The following is a 23751-nucleotide window of genomic DNA, read 5'->3' as shown; positions in this document are numbered from 1 at the left end:
TGACCCCCATTTGATCATAGTGTTTAAATCTATATATTTTATGTAAGCTCTACCCCTCCCATTCTTTTAGAGATACAGTGCTGTGAATGTAAGATGGTGAAGCCAGAGAGATATAATGTTAAAGAAATACCATGAAAAACCCAGTATATTAGGGGAAATCTTTCTCTTGGGGGATCGCTGTTCACTATACCTTCAAGCTGCGTTTGTATTTTATTTATCTATAAGTCACTGTGATGAAGGCATAATTAAAACCATGTGGGTTGCCAGCTTGAGCTCGATTCTTTCAGAGGCCAGTGTATTTAGCTTCAGTCTTTATTTGTTCAGAGAGTGCTGAGGCATCTCTCTTCTGGTCTCCCAACCCAACCCAGCACATTCATTATTAATCTCACATACCAGGGACTTTCTTTCTCTCTCCATCGCTCTAGCCAATTACAGTAATGCCCCACCGACTGCTGCCAGACTCATTCGCTACCGAGCTGCGTCTTTGATGTCCATCAACATGAGGCGACCGGGGGAGCGACTCTTAATAGAGCCGAGGGGGAGATTATGTGACTGACTGTCCCTGGGGTGGGAACACTTTTTTTGTACTTTATTTAAATTCTATTTTATTATCGGAGGACCCGGGACCTTGCTTTAGCCAGGGTCCTGCCTCTCTGTGCCTCCTATCACAGTGACATGGTACTTAATCCTGTTACTCTTTCATTTGGGGAGCCACTGAAGGGTGGGGAGCGCAGCAAGCTGCTTTACCCAGGCAGCTCTCGCTCTCTCTCTCTCCAGGGCTGCATCTCAATTATCAGGAAGTAATGCGGAGTTGGCTATCCTTCAACTGCTGGGATGGAGAAGACCTGGACAAACAGACAGACATCCCACTGGCTTGATACTGATAGCTGGGTATGAAATCAACTGGTTAAAGTTGAGAAACTTGGTATGCCGCCCGCAATGTAAATCGATTTGCGCCCCTGCATGAAATGAAAGTCAACTGTGTCTGGGTTTTTGATCTAGTTGTGGTAATGGATAGATGCTGTTCAGACTAGGGCCGGGATTGATTCTGATCCGCGTTACATCCGCCTTACAGCGCGATCGACATTTAAAGGGATTTTCTGATTAATCCAACATATGCATCATTTACCATGAATGTGGTCTCCAGGAATGCAGGCACATTGCCTTTAAAGGGCCAATGCAGTTGTTTTTATCTCAATATCAATATTTCTGGGTAAAAATTAAGCACCTTACTATGATTGTTTTAATTAAAATGGTCAAAAAGAAACAAAAATAGCTTCTCAGCAAGGAGCAATTTCTCAAGGACGATTTTTGCTAGGACTGTCTGGGATTGGTCTGAGTGGGGAGGGGAAAACGGAAAACTAGATTTTATTGGCAGAACGGTTTGGAACCTTTTCTGGTCTATTAACTAATATCACCAGGCAGGCAAAAACTCCATCCCACCAAAACCAATATTTTACAACCTCATAGTGTGGAGATACACTAAACAAAAATATAAACACAACATATAAAGTGTTGGTTCAATGTTTCATGAGCTCAAATAAAAGATCACAGAAATGTTCAATACACTCAAAAAGCTTATTTATTTTAAATGTATTTACATCCATTTCAGTGAGCATTTATCCTTTGCCAAGTTAATCTATCCACCTGACAGGTGTGGCATATCAATAAGCATGATCATTAAATAGGTGCACCTTGTGCTGGGCATAATAAAAAGGCCACTCAAAAATGTGCAGTTTTTACACAACAATATGCCACACGTCTCAAGTTGAGGGAGCATGCAATTGGCATGCTGACTGCAAGAATGTCCACCAGAGCTGTTGCCAGAAATTGAATGTTAATTTCACTACCATAAGCCGCCTCCAACGTTGTTTTAGAGAATTTGGCAGTACGTCCAACCGCAAACCACGTGTATGGCGTCGTGTGGGCAAGCAGTTTGCTGATGTTAATGTTGTGAACAGAGTGCCCCATGGTGGCGGTGTGGTTATGGTATGGGCAGGCATAAACTACGGACAACGAACACAATTGCATTTTATCAATGGTAATTTGACTGCACAGATACCCTGACATCCTGAGGCCCATTGTCGTGCCATTCATCCGCCACCATCACCTCATGTTTCAGCATGCTAATGCACGGCCCCATGTTGCAAGGATCTGTACACAATTCCTAGAAGCTTAAAATGTCCCAGTTTTTCCATGGCCTGTATACTCACCAGACACCCTTTGAGCATATTTGGGATGCTCTGGATCGAAGTGTACAACAGCGTGTTCCAGTTCCCAGCAATATCCAGTAACTTCGCAGTCTTGAAGAGGAGTGGGACAACATTCTACAGGCAACAGCCTGATCAACTATGAGAAGGAGATGTGTTGCGGTGCATGAGGCAAATGGTGGTCACACCAGATACTAATTGGTTTTCTGATCCACGCCGCTACCTTTTTTATTTAAGGTATCTGTGACCAACAGATGCATACATTATCTGTACTCCCAGTGTGAAATCCTTAGATCAGGGCCTAATGATATTATTTTATGTCCTTACATGAACTGTAACTCTGTAACAGCTTAAAAATTTAAGCATGATACATTTTTAGGGTTAGGGTTAACCCCCCCACACACACACACAGTGCAGATGGTGTGAAATCACCTAAATCATAAAACATCATGAACTTCCATGATGCAATTCACTCCAAAGACACCAGGAAGTCCATTATGACAAATGATCCACAGGGTAACCCTGAGATCTTAAAAGACATTGAAAAGCTTGTGTCTAAGAAAGGATGACATTGCATACATTTATTAGGGATGGGTGCTAAATTCCAATACATGCATACCGCCACGGTTCTTTAAATGTATATAAAGTGTTGACATTGCAAACACTTGTCTCCCTGCTGTTTTGTGTATTATATTTTTATTATTTTAGGATTTAAAAAAAAACGGACAATTACATGGGATGCCTTGTTCTGCATAATTTAAACAGTACGGAAAGGAATGGCATCGCTTTAGACATCACAGACTCATAACCCAGCCCCGCCCCCAACCCACTGCCTGCATGCAGCTTCCACTGCACAAAGGCCAAAGGTCATCGTCGTGTGAGACAGCTTGCAAAGAGCACGAGAAGCATTCACAGTAAAGGAGGATGAGGGAAGAGGTGTGGTGAAGGGGGTAGAAGAGAAGAGGGAGGGAGAGAAGACGGGAAAATAAACAAAGTGACTGCAGCACTGGCCTTGGTTTCGACAGGAGACGGAGCAGCATAGTCCTCCTGATTGTTACTCTTTTCCATTGTCTATGACACAAAAAAGTTTGTTTACATATGTATGTATGTATGTATGTGTATATATAAACATTACAGCTACAGCACCTTCCCCCAACAACGTCAATACCTCGCGCATGGTACATGGCCGTGCCAAAGAAAAGAGTCCTAAAAACAATATATTGGTCAGAATATTATTTTTTTCTTTTAAAATTGGCATTTGACATGATGCTCTGCTGCCGTTTTGGGGGAAGCAGGGGAACAAAGGTTCTTCTTTTGAGTTCATATTCAAGTTTGCTCCTTTTTTTTCTCTGGTGTACATATCTTTTTCTTCGTGTTCCTATAAAAAAAGTACGAGTTCACACTTTCGTGATCTGCGTGTGCTGCTCCTCATCAAAAGGTTCGTTTTCCGGATCAGAGTCAGTGGTGTCAGAATATCGATAATGGTCTGGCTCGTTGTCACTAACGTCCGGAGTGACAGATGTCGAAGTGCTCGCCTCGGAATTCGAAGAATCTTCCACGGTTTTCGTGAAATACAACTTCACCTAAAGGAGCGAGACAGGGAGAGAAATGGGAAGCCATAATATCAGAACAAGGAACCTTGTCAAACAATAGAACTCAGCACTGCTGTCATTGAAAACCAATGTTTCAATTTCATCAGGATTCTAATAGCGCAAAGACCAATTGAGAGATTTACACAACAAATTTGCAGTACCTTCCTCATATTATTAATTGGCCCAGCGTTTCCTGGGTTAGGGTTTGGCCGGGGTAGGTCATCATTGTAAATAATAATTTGTTGTTAACTGACTTGCCTAGTTAAATAAAAGATTCCATTACAACCATTAGTTTAAATGGCTCACCTTGAAATTAGGTGAGAAGTAGCGGTTAGCTTTGTCTTTGTTGGCCTTGTCCAGGTCATTCTTGGTGAGCGCGAGGATGAGGTAGTCCCTGTCGCTGTCCCTGCCGCTGTCCCTGCGTTCGGCACTCTGCGGGGCCTGGGGAGGGGTGCCAATCGTGGACTGGTTCTGAACCCCGTCCACATCGTTCACCACCACCGACCCGTTCTCCACCTTCTCCATGCTCTCCTCCGGTGGCCCGGGGATGAAGAAGGTGTTAACCCAGAAGTGGAACATCTTATCCTGGATAGTGGAGAGGGAGAGGTACTAACTGTAATGGAGTATGTCTGACGATCATTGTGGTTATAGTTACCACGCTAATGCCGGCTTAGAAAAGCTACACATTTACAGTACATAAGTGTGAAAATCCTTATCAGCTATTTATAGTAACATGATTCAATACATTTCCAGGTAAGCTAGCCAATTATAACATCAGAGTGCCATTTAACGTCATTACGACTATCATGTATGATACTATAAGGGACTCACATAAAACACCTTTTATGATAAAATACCAGGTAAACATTGGAGTGACACTGCAATTATGACAATAACTACAATGGGGCAGCAATTGAAAACCCCATAACAGCTGAAGCCAAGGAAACCCAGGTGGAAATTAGAGACACTCATGTGACAGGCGGAACTAACCAACCTTCTTCATCATTTTGTTTTGCTTGTGAAAGAACTCCACTTTGACGTCTCCACAGACGGGCAGCGGCTGGGGAAACTCAAATAACATGTGCTTTTCTTCCCTCCGCGTGTGAGCCGGGTTGGATGTGTGGATCTTGACTTTAAGTTGATACACCACAAACTGAGGATCTAAAAGGGGTGAGTGTTTCAGAGATATGGAGAGAGGTTGCAATGAAGGGTAATGGTGGTAGAGAGAACCAGACAAGACAGGATACAAGTCTTAGTAGTCTTGGAGTTGCCGCCATGACAGTTACAAAAGCAACCCCTAGTTGGGAGTTCTCTAAAACCGTGTTTTCCAATATAGGAGGAGAGAAGGAAAGAACCAGACCACAAAGGAGGATAGGGGGAAATAACCAGACCACAAATAGCACCCAAAAAGAACTAGAACTAAAGACATGGGACCCCATTCTGATGACTGTTGTGCTTTCTTCTATAACAATAGCCTTACATTTGTGAGAGTTTGAAACCTCTCATAAGGGGGTGGTTGGTTGGTCTTTGTATGCCTCCACATTGCAATGATGTTTTAATGCTACAACTCCTTCTTCTAGCCTTCACTAGAATAAGTTCTACCTTTCTAGTTCTTGTTGGAACTGGAGCCAAATGAACAGTATATGAGGGAAGGACATCAAAACGGATGAAAGGCTCATTTACCCCAATGCCAATTCCCTTTCTTGAAGCCCAGAGGGATCGGCTCGCTCCTGTTTTTAACGGTACTGTCCCCTTAGAGAGAGAGAAGGAGATTAACTCACAGCCTGGCTGGGCTGGCAAGCTGGGCCTTCAGAACACAGCAGGAACACTTCTAACAGTACAGATATATGCTAGGATATCAATTATATACAAACACAGCCACATATCTAAAAACAATGCTTTCAAATGGAGATATGAAGTTAAATCTAGTCCACAAGACTTGGGATACATGGTGCAATACATTAATAATTCACAGGAAAAAGAACATGTGGGAACTTCAGACTGTAGATATTCCAAGAACATCTCAATTGACCACCATAAATCCCAATGGTAGAAACCTGCATCTAGCCAATTTAATTCTTAACAATGTGTGATAATGTATTCACCAATGAGAACCGCCTTATATGCTAGCTAGTCTTATATGCTAGTCCATTAAAAAAGGAAAGTTCTCTCCAAATGAACTTCTCACCCAATACACTAGTGATGTGCGGGTTGACTCATAACCCACAGGACCCGCTTGTGCGGGTGGGTTATGGGTCATTAAATATTGTGTGGATGAAGGGCAGGTGGGTGGCGGGAGGATTAAATAAAGAGAAAATGCATAACAAATACATAAATGTATGTAATGTGCAATTTATATCTATAGTCTACATTGAGGTTTTCATTAATTATTTTGTATCTGGAATTAGTGCGTTGCCTAAGCCTAGGCTTTAGGGCCAAACACTGTAATTGCCAAATGCTTTTGGGAACTTGGGCAGAAAAGGTTTATGTCAATCGACTGAGGCAAAAAAGGATCATGTTAAGAGTTGAATTCAATAAGAGAAAAGCTGTGCAATGGAGAGTTGAAAATAAATTAAACGGAGGGCAAGAACAGTAGTCTAATGTTTGGGAAAGATTTGCTGAAGTGGTAGGAGAGGATGATAGCAGTGCCGTCCGGCTATGTTGTGTGTGATGATTGTGAACCTCTATATACACTTGACAGTCACAAGACAGGGATATCAATATGGCACATCAAGGTAACTGTACTGTTCAGATGGGTTAAATGGAATAGTATGAATCTGACTGAATCTGGAAAGATGTTTAGGAACCAGGAGGTTATACACTGTAGCTCTATAACCTCGCTCATAGCCTGATATAATATTAACAGGAGTGGAGAAATAGGATTTATTTATTTTAGCATCCTGAGAGAATGGACACGACCATCTGTATATGTGCTGTCTTTATCAGCATCATAAAAGCTGATAATATTGCAACAGATTTAAATTTCCTTAAAACCAGTCAAACCAATGTCATTAGGAAATGTTGTACTGAAAATCTTATTATTATTATTTTTTAGTTATTGCATTTTCTCCCCAGTACCTAAACATCGTTGTAGAGAAGCAGAGATGAAAGAGGAAACAGAAAGCAAACTTTACCGATGCCAACTAGATTGAATCATTCATTCTATCGATTTATGACATTTTGTTGAGAAAGGGTTTATTTAGTCTAAGGGAAACAAGTAATGACAGAAGAGAAGCTGCATGTATCTATTTATAGACAAGTTGACTAACAAATAGCCTAACAAAATGTTGGAAATTATAAGACGAAACATGGACCTATCTAAAAAGACCTCTTCAAAAATTTGTTGTGCCATCTGACGGTACAGCGCATTTTCAATATTTGCGGGTTAGGGTCGAGTGCAGGCCTCAGATTTGGGGGGGTGAACAAACAGCTGATCTGCACATCACTACAATACACCTCAGCATTTAGCCAATACTTTAAAATGAGTGCGAACAAGTAACATTATGTTTTCTATCTAGGTCTTTGCAAATAGAGAACGTCAAACTCAGAATAGGGCCCTCTCTAGGGAGTGTTAAGAGGGAAAGAGAAGGGTTAGTTCAGAGCAGTTGAGCACATTCAAATGCTAGGTTAGAGCATCACAGATAATCCAAGGAGGAAAAAGGTGCATTTTTGTGCAACAGTGAAATATTGAGAAAAAACAAGAAGATAATCCGTGACTCAGGCACATTAAACCAGAAATCCATATTTCATATGACCACAATGGAAAGATATTAAAATCATTGTTTCACAGAAAAGTTCAGCCAAGCAAATTACATGCAGTAGATGTACATGCATAGTCATTCACATTCTATTAGATGAAAAACATAGATCACTACATCTCTTGATTAAAGATCATAGGTGAAAATGTCTACTTGAGCTAGGAGTTGAAGTCTTTGTCTTTCTGAAAATCCCTGGACAACAATAAACGCAGTTATTATATTTGCTATCTGTAAGAGGTCATTGGTGACTTGTTATTTACACGTACTGAATTCCTCCTCTGAACTGCAGAGCATAAACATGTCACAATTTGGATAAAGCAGGTAGAAGCCAGCCTTGCTGAACGCAGCTGAGAATAGTGTCATCCATGCTCTCTTTCTCATCAATATCTAGCCATCTTTCTTAAAGAGTACAAGCAACTGATCAAGAGCTTCGTTGGCTTCAATGTAAAGTACATAATATGACTCTATGCTCTCACTACACAAGTTGACCTGCACCATTCTCTACTACCGTGGGTGGCCGTATACACACCATTTAAAGAGCTACATGCCTACACCCTGAGTCGGAGTTCAAGTTAAACATGAGTGACTCACTGCAGGTGCCTCCACTGAACATTGGTAGCGTCTCAAACACCATTTTGTGGAAGAGGAGAGCCACAGGCTTGTAGTCCAGCTTGTTTTTCAGCAGGTGGCTATAGTAGTACACGTAGCGCCGTTGGCTTGGGATCGTCACTCCCTGAAAAGGAAAGACAACAAAAACAGTCAATGATAGGGAATGACCTCAATTTAATAATTACCACAAAGAATAGGATATACAGATTGTGAAAAATATGTCTTTGAAATCCTGTGTGGCTCAGTTGGTAGAGCATGGCGCTTGCAAGTACAAAAAAGTATGAAAATGTTTGCACTCACTACTGTAAATTGCTCTGGATAAGAGTGTCTGCTAAATGACTAAAATGTCAATGTAAAAATTTGATCACGGCAGGTCTATGACAAAACAGACGATCTAGGCCTAGTCTGCGTTTATTAAAAAATTCTCACACCGAGTACTAGCGTCTAGTGTCCACTAGGGATGGGCACGGTTAATTGAATATCCGAACTGACGTTATTATTCGTTTACTTGTGTTCATTTTTTGTGATTTTTTGACATTTTGCTATTTTCCCCACTTTGAATAACAACTACAGGCGCACACCTAACAGAGTTCCCACAATAACTGACCCAGATGAATGTAAAACATGAATCAGAAAACCTTTTTGTAACAGAATCAGTTCTATCATGGCAAAAATTGGACTTCTCTTTCACTGTTGCTTTCAGCCAAAAAACAAGCAGAGAATAAAAAACAGCCTGTCCTCAGTTCTCTGCCATGTGCATTTGCGTCGTACTGATAAATCACTATCCGGATATCCGAACAAATAATAAAATGTCATATTTGAATAGTTAAATCATGTAAAATGCCCATCACTAGTCACCACCCCTGGCAAGTCACTGTCACTGACCTTCTTGTCCCTTGTCCGCACTTCCCCGTAGAAGTCGAGTGCCTCCTGGGCGTCCTGGAACTTGCCACGGTGCAGGAGGTAGGCGCAGATCATCACCCCGGTGCGGCCTTTCCCTGCCTTGCAGTGGATGGCCGCCACATGATTGTCATCCTCGCTCAGCCACTGGTCGAGGTCTTCACAGAACGGCTTGATGAGCTCTAGCTGAGGCGGGTTGTGGTCTTCAAAGGGGTATTGTGCAACTGGCGGGTGGAGAGTTAGAGTGAAATATAAAGAGTAAGTTTCCTTTAAGCAACCTGGCTCTAAAAACATTTTGTTTGTGACGGCGTACCTCTGCAGTTAAATTTGGCAGCATCGTAGTGTCGTTCTGCACAACTGAAATAGGAAGGAAATTACGTCAGCAGTCATGAAGGAGCAATTAATTTGTAAACAAAACATTGATATTAGCATTTAAGTGTTTAGCGGTATACTTACAGATTGTAAATCTTATAATGGTTTTTATGTTTCGAGTCAAGAAACCTGTTGAGGTAAAAGGTAGTTACATTCAAAACATTCCGCAACTACAGAAATTGACAACATAATGCATCTAATGAGAATGTAAAACACCTCAGGATACTTTATCAACTTGAATTGTTTTGTTACTCACCGTACAACCTCGTCTATATTGTTTCTGTACACTCCTTCGAGTCGCTCTGCAGGAAAGCCCATAGCAATGATGTTTGGATAGATATCTGTGGTCACCATTGGGTCAAGGACACACAGATAGAAGAAAATCCTATATACAGTGCATTTGGAAAGTTTTCAGACACCTTTCCGTTTTCAAATTTCTTTTATGTTACAGCCTTATTATGAAATGTATTAACTATTTTTTCCCCTCATCAATCTACACACAGTACCCCATAATGACAAAGCAAAAACTGGTTTAGCAATTTTTGCAAATGTATTACAAATAAAAAACAGATACTTTATTTACATAAGAATTCAGACCCTTTGCTATGAGACTCGAAATTGAGCTCAGGTGCATCTTGTTTCCATTGATAATCCTTGAGCTGTTTCTACAACTTGATTGGAGTCCACATGTGGTAAATTCAATTGATTGGACATGATTTGGATAGGATCAGATCTGTCTATATAAGGTCCCACAGTTGACGGTGCATCTCAGTGCAAAAAACAAGCCATGAAGTCGAAGGAAATGTCCGTAGAGCTCAGAGACAAGATTGTGTTAAGGCACAGATCTGGGGAAGAGTACCAAACCATTTCTGCAGCACTGCATCTCAGTGCAAGAGGCGTCACTGCAGTCCCTGGTTCGAATCCAGGCTGCATCACATCCGGACGTGATTGGTAGTCCCATAGGGCAGCGCACAATTGGCCCAGCGATGTCCGGGTTTGGCTGTGGTAGGCCGTCATTGTAAATAAGAATTTGTTCTTAACTGACTTGCCTAGTTAAATAAAAAATAACAAAAATGCTGTGGGGGTGTTTATCAGCGGCAGGGAGACTAGTCAGGATCGAGGGATAGATGAACCGAGCAAAGTACAGAGAGATCCTTGATGAAATCCTGCTCCAGAGCACTCAGGACCTCAGACTGGGGCAAAGGTTCACTTTCCATCAGGACAACAACCCTAAGCACACAGCCAAGACAAGGCAGGAGTGGCTTCATGACAAGTCTCTGAATGTCCCTGAGTGGCCCGGACTTGAACCCGATCGAACATCTCTGGAGAGACCTGAAAGTAACTGTGCAGCAACGTTCTCCATCCAACCTGCCAGAGCTTGGGAGGATCTGCAGAGAAGATTGGGAGAAACTCCCCAAATACAGATGTGCCAAGCTTGTAGCGTCATACCCAAGAAGACTTGAGTCTGTAATTGCTGCCAAAGGTGCTTCAACAAAGTAAATGATCTTAATACTTATGTAAATGTAATATTTCCGTCTACTTATGTTTATTTATTTTTTTATTATAAATTTGATCCCAAAAAATATAAAAGCATGTTTTTGCTTTGTCATTATGGGGTATTATGTGTAGATTGATGAGGAGGGGAAAAAAATGTAATCCATTTGAGAATAAGGCTGTAACAAAATGTGGGAAAAGTCAAAGGGTCTGAATACTTTTGGAATGCACTGTATAGCTCATACAATACCAAAACCTCTAGCTTACAACGTAATCCTATCACAAAAGGTCTGAGGAAAGATCATCATGACGTTTGTATCACCATGTGGGTGTCATTGTGCAGTAATGAACAAAAAGGGAAAGTACAGTGCTGGGCAGAAGGGTTGTGATCAGTAGAATAACAGATGGTGTTGGCTGTGTGAGGGCGAGAGAGAGGCCGAGAGGACCGGAGCACTCCTAATCAAGCGGGGCCCACATGTGGGTGCACTAGGAGAATTTACACAGCTTGACCTGCATGTATTTATAGAGCCCTAGTTATATTGAGATCGTCGCAGATGTTGGGCTTAATTTTCCTGCAGCCCCAGCCGAATCACATGGAATATTTAACAGATCAAATGTAAGAGTAATGAGGACCCTGCCTTGACGGACAAGAAAAGTATCTTGTTGGGATAAATGACAATTGGTTATGGGGTTCATGGGGAGGAACAGTGGAGCAGTGAAACACGCTGATGGGGTGACTTCAGCGACGAACAGGGCTCCAGGGTGGTTACATTTTGCCACCCTTTGACTTGAATTGTCAAGTTAAATTTTTAATTGGTCACATTGGCGCAAGCTCCAAATTCTATCTGGTTATTTCATTCAAAACATTCTATTATGGGGTGGCTAAAATCATGACTTGGTCAAACTAGCATAAAGCAGTGCCCCTCCCCCCCCCCCCCCGTGCACGTTTTGTTTTTGCCCAAGCACTACATAGCAGATTCAAATAATCAAAGATTGATGAGTTGACTATTTGAATCAGCTGTGAAGTGCTTGGGCAAAAACCAAAATGTACACCCAGGGGGGTCCCAGGACAGAGTTTTGGAAACCCTGGCCTAAAGTGCATGAAAGTGCTTGCCTGTGCCCATTTTTCCTGCAGGCTCTGAGTAGGCTAGTGGGAGAGGAGTGGCTGAGAAAAATGTGTTGTAATAGCAACCTTTACAAAATATTTGTTTTTCTCCAAAAGCAACTACTGTTGTGACTGTTGGAGAGAAGAGGTTCTCAGCTTTCTGTATTACATTTATTTCTCAACTCTCAATATTGACTGTCTGAGTGCCGTTTTTTAAACAAAAGTATCTGGTAGGCTATGGGCTTTGAGATATGCGGAACGGGTGAGCACGCATCTGCCATTTACAGTGATTACATAGGCCTAGACATCATTGGGAATGCTACAAAGTTATTACATTTGCTGTTAGATTAACCAATTACATGGCTTACTAGCAACATATTATATTCCTCAACCTAGCTAATGCATTTGGAGTTTCCACTTCCTCAGTTGGCAAATTAGCCCTAAAGGAATTAGCCTATTTGTAGCTATTTGTGATAGCCTATTTGTAGCCACACAAAATATGTATGCAAATTTATTGAACTAAAGACATAGCAATTCTGGATCCCTATTTTTAGAGTAAAATATAGCAACAGGCTAATTGTAACCCCAAAATTCATTACAATCACTGGTTTAGGCTACACATCAAAATATCTTGAATAATACCATCTCAATGGCACTGTGTACGACTTAAGATGACTGCAAAAACATTTCTATTGACCAACCATTTTGCTAAACCCACACACTCATTAAGTGCAAAATGAAGCTGTTACTTTCAGCTGCATATTGAACATTTTCTAGTGCATCTGCGGTTTTTTGAAAGATACTTTAAACTACTAAACTAATTTCTGTCTCTGGAGGACAAATGTCAACCATATTATGTGTGATCATGTCCATATCAACTTCAATGTCATATCTCAAAACATTATTGAATTGATTGCACATCATCTCAACTCCTACCTGTAACTGACATTCTGAAGCCTGTCTGCCTACATAAACCGTGGGATTTTGCACTTTAACCACTGACGAAAGGTCACCCTTTTGTACGTTTCCTGTGTCACCGTGTCAGAAATAGAATGGCAAACAGCTCTAATTTAATGTCTGTTTTTTTCTAGCAGAAGTTATTTTGGAGCAAATCATTTAAAAACTGGTCTCCAAGATTTGACACACCACTGACGACTCTGGTGAGAAAGGTGAAGACTTGACTCCCTTGAACTGCCTCTAATTTCTGCATAATGCATGCACACAAACACACAGTACAATGGCAGTATCTGTGGATGTGATGAACACATTTGCCAAGATCTAATGTAACTTGACCAACATTTGAATGAAACTAGCAAGAATATGATGCCCTATGTCAGATAGGCGTAGTATCTACCAAATTCCAGCTATGGCATTAAAATTCAAGAGGAACACAATACATTGCATTAATTCAATAAAACACAGCAGAGATTTTATTATAGTATTTGCATAATGCCAAGCTACTTGCCTGTGGCCTTCAGCATATGAGCCTGTCTATTACATAGAGGAACATAATCATTTCCATTAATGCCTCAAAGACCTAATTAGGAACCAAATGCAGGCCGTTCTATACCACATAATGGGCTACAACCTCCACCTCTGCCTTTGGTCCTACTGGCAAAATCATTCCACTCAGACTATTTTAAGTGTTTTTAAAAAGCTCCAGAGCTCCTAGAGGAGCTACAGCCCAGGGCACGGGGGGCTCGGAATTCTGCAGCTGGGAGGAAACGCACATACAGGACCCCCGACGGAAGCTCCTCTAAAAACCAGACATTTCAGGAACGCCTTTTCTCTCTGGCGTTTTCAGCTGTCCTGCCACAGCTCTGTGCTCTAGCTAACTCCACGGCTGGGCAACAGAAAAAAAAAAGAGAGTAGAGGGGGAGAGAGTTGAAAAGAGAAAATGAGAGGAGCAGGCAGAGAGCGAATGATATGGGAAGGGTGGATAAGAGTAGAGGAGAGAATGTGGGGAAGAGGGCAGGTGGTTGGTTGGGGATGGGGACTCTATTATAAGGATTATTCCCAGAACCCTGACACTGTATTATAGGGATATAAACGGTTAACTGTTAATCGGTTAGCTGTCGAAAACCCATTTGACCAGTCATGCTTATCGGTCTTTATGTTAATTTGCATAATTTAGTGGAATTAAATTGGCACGTGTGTATTTCTGTTAGTCGTCATGCATCTTATTTATTATCCAGGCTGTATCACATCCGGACGTGATTGGGAGTCCCATAGGGCGGTGCACAATTGGCCCAGCGTCATCCGGGTTCGGCCGTCATTGTAAATAAGAATTTGCTCTTAACTGACTTGCCTAGTTAAATAAAAGGATCAATTATTTATCACACATGCACAGCATACAGAGCCTAGTTTGAGGAGCGGAATGGCCCATCACCTGTCAGACAACACGAGAGCAAACCCTTTAAAAAAGCTGCTATTGGAATTAAATATGCTTTTATAAATAAACCCAGTCATTGTGCAACAAATAATTCTAAATGCAATGGCGTGTTAAAAACAGTTTTGATGGCCATAATTAAAAATAGCTACTATTTATATATCTCAATCTCAACTCTCAATTCAAGTGCGCCTCCTATTCGCATGTATAGGCTATAGTCAACGGTAGGCAGGCTATCAGCTCGTCACCCACCACATTGCAATGTGATCTTAAGGCAGTATCATTGCTTGAAACCTGAACATTTTACTTAACTTTAAATAATGTGGAACGTCTTACCTTGCTTCAAATTAGCCTAGCCAAAATCCAACCATAGAAACATGGATGCAATTATTTTATAAATACTTCCTCATGCCATTAAGCAGCATTTTTCTCCTGTTCTATTGGTGTTCATAACTTTCTTTCATTGTCCAGAAGCCAAAGGCACAATCATAGTCATATTAGCAACCCATCCTAGTTAGATTCTCCCTCTTTCTAAGTTTCTAATGGAGACGTTCATCTACGTCACAAATGGAACCGCTCGCATTAGAACAGTGTTCACACAAATTACATTTTGGTAAATGTATTAAAAATAAAATATTATTACCTGCTTCACTACAGCTGTTGAATGTTCAATATAAGCCATTTGACTGTAAAACGGAGGGCTTGCTATTGTTACGCATTTTCATTAAGCTCGTAATGAAATATGTCAGTTCCTTGTATGTATGCATAGTATTTTCTGTTGGTCACGTTATTTTCCTGTTTGGATGTTATTTTTTCTACAGTTTGACTGGTTAACTGAAATGTCCATCCCTACTGCATTACATAACTGCAAAGAGCTCATATTGTTTTAAGACACCATGCCAAATCCGATAAAAAAAAGTTTGCGGCCACAAGTGCCTGAATTTAGATCAGCAGAGAGGGGACTCACACTGACTGGCTGTTGCTCATCAACAGAGGAATTACTGGGGTTGAATGACCCTCGCGTCTATCTCACAAGCAGAAAACCCCACAGAAACGGACAAATCTGATATCAATATCTCAATAACAGCATCTTTACACAATCAGCCTGTTATCCATTCATCTGTGGTTTCTTCTACTGAATGGGTGCAGGGAATAAACTGAGTTGAATTGACATAAATGCCTTTCTCCAGTGAGTGGTGTCCATTCAAAACAGAATAGTGGCATTTGACACTTTCAATGAGGGGTAAGCTTAATGCTCAGACAGTGACCAGTTTTCCTATTAGTCACATGTAAGTATCAATTTTAAAACAAGATAGAAAAGTAAAGCAAAACCCCCTTAACCTGTGCCGCAACTTACAGTGCCTTGCGAAAGTATTCGGCCCCCTTGAACTTTGCGACCTTTTGCCACATTTCAGGCTTCAAAAATAAAGATATAAAACTGTATTTTTTTGTGAAGAATCAACAACAAGTGGGACACAATCATGAAGTGGAACGACATTTATTGGATATTTCAAACTTTTTTAACAAATCAAAAACTGAAAAATTGGGCGTGCAAAATTATTCAGCCCCTTTACTTTCAGTGCAGCAAACTCTCTCCAGAAGTTCAGTGAGGATCTCTGAATGATCCAATGTTGACCTAAATGACTAATGATGATAAATACAATCCACCTGTGTGTAATCAAGTCTCCGTATAAATGCACCTGCACTGTGATAGTCTCAGAGGTCCGTTAAAAGCGCAGGGAGCATCATGAAGAACAAGGAACACACCAGGCAGGTCCGAGATACTGTTGTGAAGAAGTTTAAAGCCGGATTTGGATACAAAAAGATTTCCCAAGCTTTAAACATCCCAAGGAGCACTGTGCAAGCGATAATATTGAAATGGAAGGAGTATCAGACCACTGCAAATCTACCAAGACCTGGCCGTCCCTCTAAACTTTCAGCTCATACAAGGAGAAGACTGATCAGAGATGCAGCCAAGAGGCCCATGATCACTCTGGATGAACTGCAGAGATCTACAACTGAGGTGGGAGACTCTGTCCATAGGACAACAATCAGTCATATATTGCACAAATCTGGCCTTTATGGAAGAGTGGCAAGAAGAAAGCCATTTCTTAAAGATATCCATAAAAAGTGTCGTTTCAAGTTTGCCACAAGCCACCTGGGAGACACACCAAACATGTGGAAGAAGGTGCTCTGGTCAGATGAAACCAAAATTGAACTTTTTGGCAACAATGCAAAACGTTATGTTTGGCGTAAAAGCAACACAGCTGAACACACCATCCCCACTGTCAAACATGGTGGTGGCAGCATCATGGTTTGGGCCTGCTTTTCTTCAGCAGGGACAGGGAAGATGGTTAAAATTGATGGGAAGATGGATGGAGCCAAATACAGGACCATTCTGGAAGAAAACCTGATGGAGTCTGCAAAAGACCTGAGACTGGGACAGAGATTTGTCTTCCAACAAGACAATGATCCAAAACATAAAGCAAAATCTACAATGGAATGGTTCAAAAATAAACATATCCAGGTGTTAGAATGGCCAAGTCAAAGTCCAGACCTGAATCCAATCGAGAATGTGGAAAGAACTGAAAACTGCTGTTCACAAATGCTCTCCATCCAACCTCACTGAGCTCGAGCTGTTTTGAAGGAGGAATGGGAAAAAAATTCAGTCTCTCGATGTGCAAAACTGATAGAGACATACCCCAAGCGACTTACAGCTGTAATCGCAGCAAAAGGTGGCGCTACAAAGTATTAACTTAAGGGGGCTGAATAATTTTGCACACCCAATTTTTCAGTTTTTGATTTGTTAAAAAAGTTTGAAATATCCAATAAATGTCGTTCCACTTCATGATTGTGTCCCACTTGTTGTTGATTCTTCACAAAAAAATACAGTTTTATATCTTTATGTTTGAAGCTGAAATGTGGCAAAAGGTCGCAAAGTTCAAGGGGGCCGAATACTTTCGCAAGGCACTGTACATCAATATGGTCTCTACATTATAATACTGTATAGCCTGCACAACCAGTGGATTCAAACAGACTGTGGGACAAGTCGTTTTGATTTGCTCAGGCCCACAAGTAACTGAACAAATGCCTCACTAAACCGTCAAAGGTATTGACATTAGGGTGAACACCATCCTACCACACCATAGATAAAAAGGACTATACAGGCCATTAGAGTCCCTAGATTTTTTGCAAAGTGCACAAAAAACTGCTCCAAATAAACATTGTGCACATAATCCATGTCAGAGAAAACTATACAATTAACACAATCCCTGTGTCCACTCTTCCCACTATCTCTCCTCCAAACCAATACAGTGCACTCCCTTAAACGTGTCTTCAATATCAGGGCCAGGTATGAGATGTTCTGCAGCAAGGGACTACCATTCTCACCACCAGCATATTAACAAAATCAGTATAGGCCTAGATCACTTATGTCACTTGACAGAATACATGAGGATGTTCTGAAGTTAACCTCAATAAATTAACAATATCCAATCATGCAGATTCCATTTGGACTTTATTAGCATTAGATCTTCTCAATTTAAGAATTTTCAGGAAGTGGTGCATCAGTGTGAATGTTATTTGTAAAAAGTATAGTGATTCATTGAAAAGCTAGACATTGAAAATTGGCATATTGAATTAATAATTTGCATAAAGATAACATGAACTGAATTGAGGCTCTTTCGGCAGTAGCACGTTTTCAAATGTTTTCTATCCAAGGTTGCCAGATATGTTCCCTATACCCTAAGGGAACCTAATTTAGATCACGTTTGACAGCTAGCTAGCAGCACATGCTGCATGATTGCCAAATTCATGAGAACATATTTAGTTTCTCAATCTGGTTAACAGTGCTTTTCGAAAGGTGCATTGCACCGTCTTAAACATTCAAATCGATTGCTTCCCAACATGTCCAATGATTAAATCTGTGATACATTGGCCTTTGGGCCAACATCCCAGAACTGTCAGGCTGCGTTTACACAAGCAGCCAAATTCAGATATATTGCCCATAATTGGGTAAAAGATCAGAATTGGGCAGCTTATGTAAATGCAGTCTCTGTGTTCGCAAACCAAGTTTGCGGTTGATTAGCTGGCCAATAGGTTAGACAGTTTGCTAGGTAGCTAGAATTATGCCTCATGTCATCTATATTTCATCTAAGAGAAGAAAACATTGTTACAGCAGCCAACCAGCTTCCCTGCACTGTCAAATAAGTCAAGTTTTACTGTAGCAAGCAAACCAAATGTTAGTTTACATTGCGGAAGGTTGGCTAACATCAGTGGTGGAAAAGGTACCCAATTGTCATACTTGAGTAATTTTCTATCAAAGATATCATTACTTTTACTCAAGTAAAAGTGAAAGTCACCCAGTGAAATACTACTTGAGTAAAAGTCTAAAAGTATTTGATTTTAAAGATACTTAAGTATCAAAAGCAAATGTAATTACTAAAATATGCTTAAGTATTGAAAGTAAAGTATAAAATATTTCAAATTCCCTACATTAAACAAAACTAGATGGCACAATTCTTGTTTTTTAATTTAGGGATTACAAGGGGCACACTCCAACACCTAGACATAATTTACAAAATAAGCAGTGTTTAGTGAGTCTGCCAGATCAGAGGCAATAGGGATGACCAGGGATGTTCTCTTGATAAGTGAATGAATTGTACTATTTTCCTGTCCTGCTAGCCATTCCAAATGTAAGAAGTACTTTTGGGTGTCAGGGAAAATGTATGGAGTAAAAAGGATATTATTTTCTTTATGAATGTACTGAGGTAAAAGTTGTCAAAAATATAAATAGTAAAGTACAGATATCCCAAAAACTACTGAAGTAGTACTTTCAAGTATTTTTTACAGTGCTTTACATCACTGGCTAACATGAGCTATCTAGTAGCAAAGTAGTCATGCCTATATTGACAATTTGTAGCCAACAAAGTTGAGTAATAATGACTGGCTGCTAACCTGAACCTAGCTAGCAAGCTAAATTGGTAAAATAATGTGTTGGCTAATGTTACAGGTAACAACTTACAGTGCCTTCAGAAAGTATTTATACTCCTTGACTTATTCCACATTTTGCTGTGTTACAGCCCAAATTCAAAATGTATCAAATAGATTTTTTTCATTACACAATTTCCTATAATGACAAAGTGAAAACATGTTTTTAGAAATGTTTGCAAACAAATTGAAAATAAAATACAGAAATCTAATTTACATAACTATTCACACCCACTCAATACATGTTAGTATCACATTTTACAGCGATTATAGTTGTCTTTCTGGGTACGTTTCTAAGAGCTTTGCACACCTGGATTGTACAATATTTGCACATTCGTTTAAAAATTCTTCAAGCTCTGTCAAGTTGGTTGTTGATCATTGCTAGACAGTCATTTTCAAGTTTTGCTAAAGATTTAAGCCGATTTACATCAAAACTAACTAGGCCACTCGGGAACATTCAACGTTGTCTTGGCAAGCAACTCCAATATACAGTTGGCCTTGCGTTTTAGGTTATTGTTCTGCTGAAAGGTGAATTTGTCTCCCGGTGTCTGTTGGGAAGCAGACAACCAGGTTTTCCTAAGATTTTGCCTGTGCTAATGTGTTGTTCACCCCGAACGTAACACTTTGTATTCAGGACATAGTTCATTTCTTTGCCACATTTTTGGAATATTTAACATTTGCTTTTTTATTTGTACCCATCTACCAATAGATGTCCTTCGCAAGGCATTGTAAAACCTCCCTGGCCTCTGTGGTGGAATCTTTTTGAAATTCACTGGGTGACTTACAGATAATTGTATGTGTGGGGTACAGCAAGGAGGTTGTCATAAAAATAAAAAAAATTGCACACAGAGGGAGTCCTTACAACTTATGTGACTTAAGCAAACGTTTACTCCTGAACTTATTTAGGCTTGCCATAACAAAGGGGTTGAATACTTGACTCAAAGACACTTCAGCTTTTCATGTTTTATTAATTTGTAAACATAATTCCACTTTGACATGGGGTATTTTTCGTGTAGGCCAGTGACAATCACAATGCAATACATTTTAAATTCAAGCTGTAACAAAATGTTGAAAAAGTCGAGGGCTGTGAATACTTTGAAGGCACTGTACCTGATAATGACAACTAGCTAGGTAGTTACTGGATGTCATACATACTTGATTCAGACATTTATGCGTGCTCATTTGACAGATCCACCATATTTCAAACATGCTTTCCGGCTTATCAAAAACAGCCAGTTACCTTAACTAGCTAACGTTAGCTAGCAAGCAATCATCGCTATTGAATTGATACAATATGCATACTCACGTGACTAGTTTACTGTATGATAAACTAACGTTAGTTATTTAAGAAAAGGATACACGTTAAATCCAAGTCGAACCCATCCTCTTGGAATCTCCTTTTGTTCCGGCTGACCATTAATTTTATCTTCGAAGCCATTGTAGCTAACTTAGTGACACGAGTCTATTTATGAAAAAGTATCGTTGCTTTCGCTTGATTTGCCTCTCGCTCGCCCTTTGCGCTTTTGATTTTGCAGCTCCTTTCTCGCAATGACAAGCTAGCAAAGCTAGCAGTGGTAGTCGTTGTGAGTAGGATTAACTAGCTAACTAGAATGTCTTCTCTGGGTCATAAAGACGGGCCTTGCTCTGCTCCTCCACGCAGGCCCAACTTTCCCAATCCTGGAATTTGTTTTCAAATCCCCCCTGAAAAATACATACAATTCTCCTCCCGCCTAACCGTATGGTATAAGAGACGGTCCGAACCTCCTGATCTACAGTAGCCGCCGTGATTGACCGGACAGCGAGGAGAGAAAACTCTCCTGCGCTCGAATTTGAAGAATAATGTTACTCTCGGAAAGGACAGCAACAGTATCCACTCGTAGCTAACGTTAGCAAGCTACAGTATAGTAACTAGCTAGCTAACGTTACCCCCTTTTTTTAATCAAAAAACCTCCTAGCGAATCAACATCGTCGTGAATTATTTGCTAAACTACACCGGAAAAAGTGACAGGCTCCACCGTGCATTTATATTGTCTATACAGGGATCAAATATGAGCACAGATTCGTCTGACAGATAGCTATGTCCTGGGGACCATCTTTCCGCGTTTCTCTCCAGCTGAATTCTCAAGCTTCCATCATGGCTTCCAACGGAGGAAGAAAATGTAGAGCAGGCTAGGTTTTTAAAATAAATATCCTACCGCCGCAAATATATAGTTCTAGAGCGAAATCAAAAACACTTTCTTCCTATCAAATAAATAATTGTTGATTCTCAGAATAGCTATTTATTTGCATAAGTTTTATATCGTAGTCAGTGTATTGTCAATTTACGTTTTTTGTAGTCGGCTAGTTCTTTTGTTGGCAGCGGAAGGACACAATCAGAGCGCATGCAAGTCTCTGTCAATGTGATCACGTGTTTTTTGTAATTAGGGAAGTTTCCAACATAATGTCACTTTTTTCGGTTTAAATTGGGTTATGCTATTTAAGTGTGACTGACAAGCATATCTGTTCATGTCATCATATAAAACAATTGAGAGAAGTCAGATACACCATTTTAGTATATTATATCTAATGTCCTAGTTTACCTTATTGAATGTATCCATGGGGTCCATTAATTGACTCTGAGACCACCAATTACCTGTGTGTGTGTGTGTGTGTGTGTGAGTGAGTGAGTGAGTGAGTGAGTGTGTGTGTGTGTGTGTGTGAGTGTGTGTGTGTGAGACAAGGGTGGGGTGTAGAGGTGGGGGTGTCTGTCAAACATTCCTTAGGCACAAAACACACCAAACATGATCTGTAAAATTCAAAGGCTCAGACCAACTCTCCCTGCCTGAAGCTTGGGATGAAAGGCCATTTGTTTGTAGTAAAACACTTCTGAAGGCTAGGACTTAAGGGGAAACATCCACTTCCACTCAGTGTCATGAAAAGACCAGTACAGTGCAATTTTTTTCTCCCCAAGACATGTTGTCACTCACCATGTGTCTTGATTTGACTGGATCAAATGGAACATACTGTTTTGTTGTTGATGACTCATATTTGATGTTTCTACTTTTTTAGACTGGGTTTGGTACACATTTTGGTGTTGACCTAGAAAAAAATGGTGCCTATGAATTGAAGCATCTCCTCTTCTGAGATATCTTCTGCCCAGGCATACGTTTCATATGTCGCATACCGCCCAAACAGATCCACAGATGACGCAATCTCTATTGCACTCCACATTGCCCATTTCCACCTGGACACGATGAACACCTACACTCCCTAGTCCTTGCCAATGACGAGCATATCCATAACATGATGCAGCCATCACCGTGCTTGAAAATATGAAGAGTGGTATTCAAAATTTTACTTTGACATTGTGGGATATTGTGTGTAGATCAGTGGCACAACATCTTAATTTAATCCATTTTAAATTCAGGCTGTAATGTGGAAAAAGTAAAGGGGTGTGAATACTTTCTGAAGGCCACTGTATGGGAGAATGCTGTTAATTGACTACAGCTCAACATTCAACTACATAGTGCCCTCAAAAGCTCATCACCAAGCTAAGGACCTTGGGACTGAACACATCCCTCTGCAACTGGATCCTTGACTTCCTGATGGGCCGCCCCCAGGTGGTAAGCGTAGGCATCAACACATCCGCCACGCTGACACTCAACATGGGGGTCCTCAGGGGTGCATGCTTAGTACCCACCTGTACTCCCTGTTCACCTACGACTGCGTGGCCGCGCACGGCTCCAACACCATTAAGTTTGCCGATTACACAACAGTGGTAGGCCTTATCACAGACTACGAGACAGCCTATAGGGAGGAGGTCAGGGACCTGGCAGTGTGGTGCCAGGACAACAAACTCTCTCTCAACAGCAGTAAGAAAAAGGAGCTGATTGTGGACTACTGGGAACAGAAGGCCGAGCACGCCCCCATTCACATCGACGGGGCTGTAGTAGAGCGGGTCGAGAGCTTCAAGTTCCTCAGTGTCCACATCACTAAGGATCTATCATGGTCCACACTTACCAACATAGTCGTGAAGAGGGCACAACAATACCTTCTTCCCCCTCAGGAGGCTGAACAGATTTGTCAAGAGCCCTCAGACCCTCAAAAAGTTTTACAGCTGCACCATTGAGAGCATCTTGACAGGTTGATCACTGCTTGGTATGGCAACTGCTTGCCATCCAACCGCAAGGCGCTACAGAGGGTAGTGTGTACGGCCCAGTATATATCACTGGGGCCAAGCTCACTGCCATCGAGGACCTCTATACCAGGCGGTGTCAGAGGAAGGCCCAAATAATTGTCAAAGACTCCAGCCACCCAAGTCATAGACTGCTACTGCATGACTTGCCAAGTTACT

At 40.9% G+C, this 23751-nt stretch overlaps 1 protein-coding gene across 2 annotated transcripts; it reads right to left on the bottom strand.

The window, feature by feature from the left end:
- Nucleotides 1–2776: 2776 nt before the first annotated feature.
- On the bottom strand, nucleotides 2777–21811 carry LOC139411676 (phosphatidylinositol 3,4,5-trisphosphate 3-phosphatase and dual-specificity protein phosphatase PTEN-like). 2 transcript variants are annotated; one of them, XM_071158306.1, is made up of 10 exons: nucleotides 20778–21811; nucleotides 9698–9782; nucleotides 9526–9570; nucleotides 9383–9426; nucleotides 9055–9293; nucleotides 8152–8293; nucleotides 5486–5554; nucleotides 4797–4963; nucleotides 4109–4387; nucleotides 2777–3793 (listed from the first exon to the last, which is right to left on the bottom strand). In XM_071158306.1, exons 1-10 carry the CDS (start codon nucleotides 20854–20856, stop codon nucleotides 3608–3610), a joined length of 1335 nt encoding a protein of 444 aa, XP_071014407.1. In that variant the 5' UTR covers nucleotides 20857–21811; the 3' UTR covers nucleotides 2777–3607. The 2 variants fall into 2 exon arrangements, with proteins under 2 accessions (XP_071014407.1, XP_071014415.1); XM_071158314.1 differs by lacking the exon at nucleotides 5486–5554 and having other exon boundaries at nucleotides 20778–21788.
- Between the last annotated feature and the right edge of the window lie 1940 nt (nucleotides 21812–23751).

The sequence above is a fragment of the Oncorhynchus clarkii genome, chromosome 1 (genome assembly GCF_045791955.1).
Source record: "Oncorhynchus clarkii lewisi isolate Uvic-CL-2024 chromosome 1, UVic_Ocla_1.0, whole genome shotgun sequence".
Taxonomy (NCBI): Eukaryota; Metazoa; Chordata; class Actinopteri; order Salmoniformes; family Salmonidae; genus Oncorhynchus; species Oncorhynchus clarkii.
The sequence above is the reverse complement of the archived record's forward strand: the minus strand, read 5'-3'. Positions and strand labels throughout refer to the sequence as shown.

Excerpts from the sequence above, each read along its gene's own strand:
- LOC139411676 (XM_071158306.1), bottom strand. The coding sequence starts at position 20,856 with ATGGCTTCGAAGATAAAATTAATGGTCAGCCGGAACAAAAGGAGATTC. Across the intron at positions 9,294-9,382 it reads TGCCAAATTTAACTGCAGAG|TTGCACAATACCCCTTTGAA; the intron begins GTACGCCGTCAC and ends TCCACCCGCCAG. Across the intron at positions 8,294-9,054 it reads TGCGGACAAGGGACAAGAAG|GGAGTGACGATCCCAAGCCA; the intron begins GTCAGTGACAGT and ends TTTCCTTTTCAG.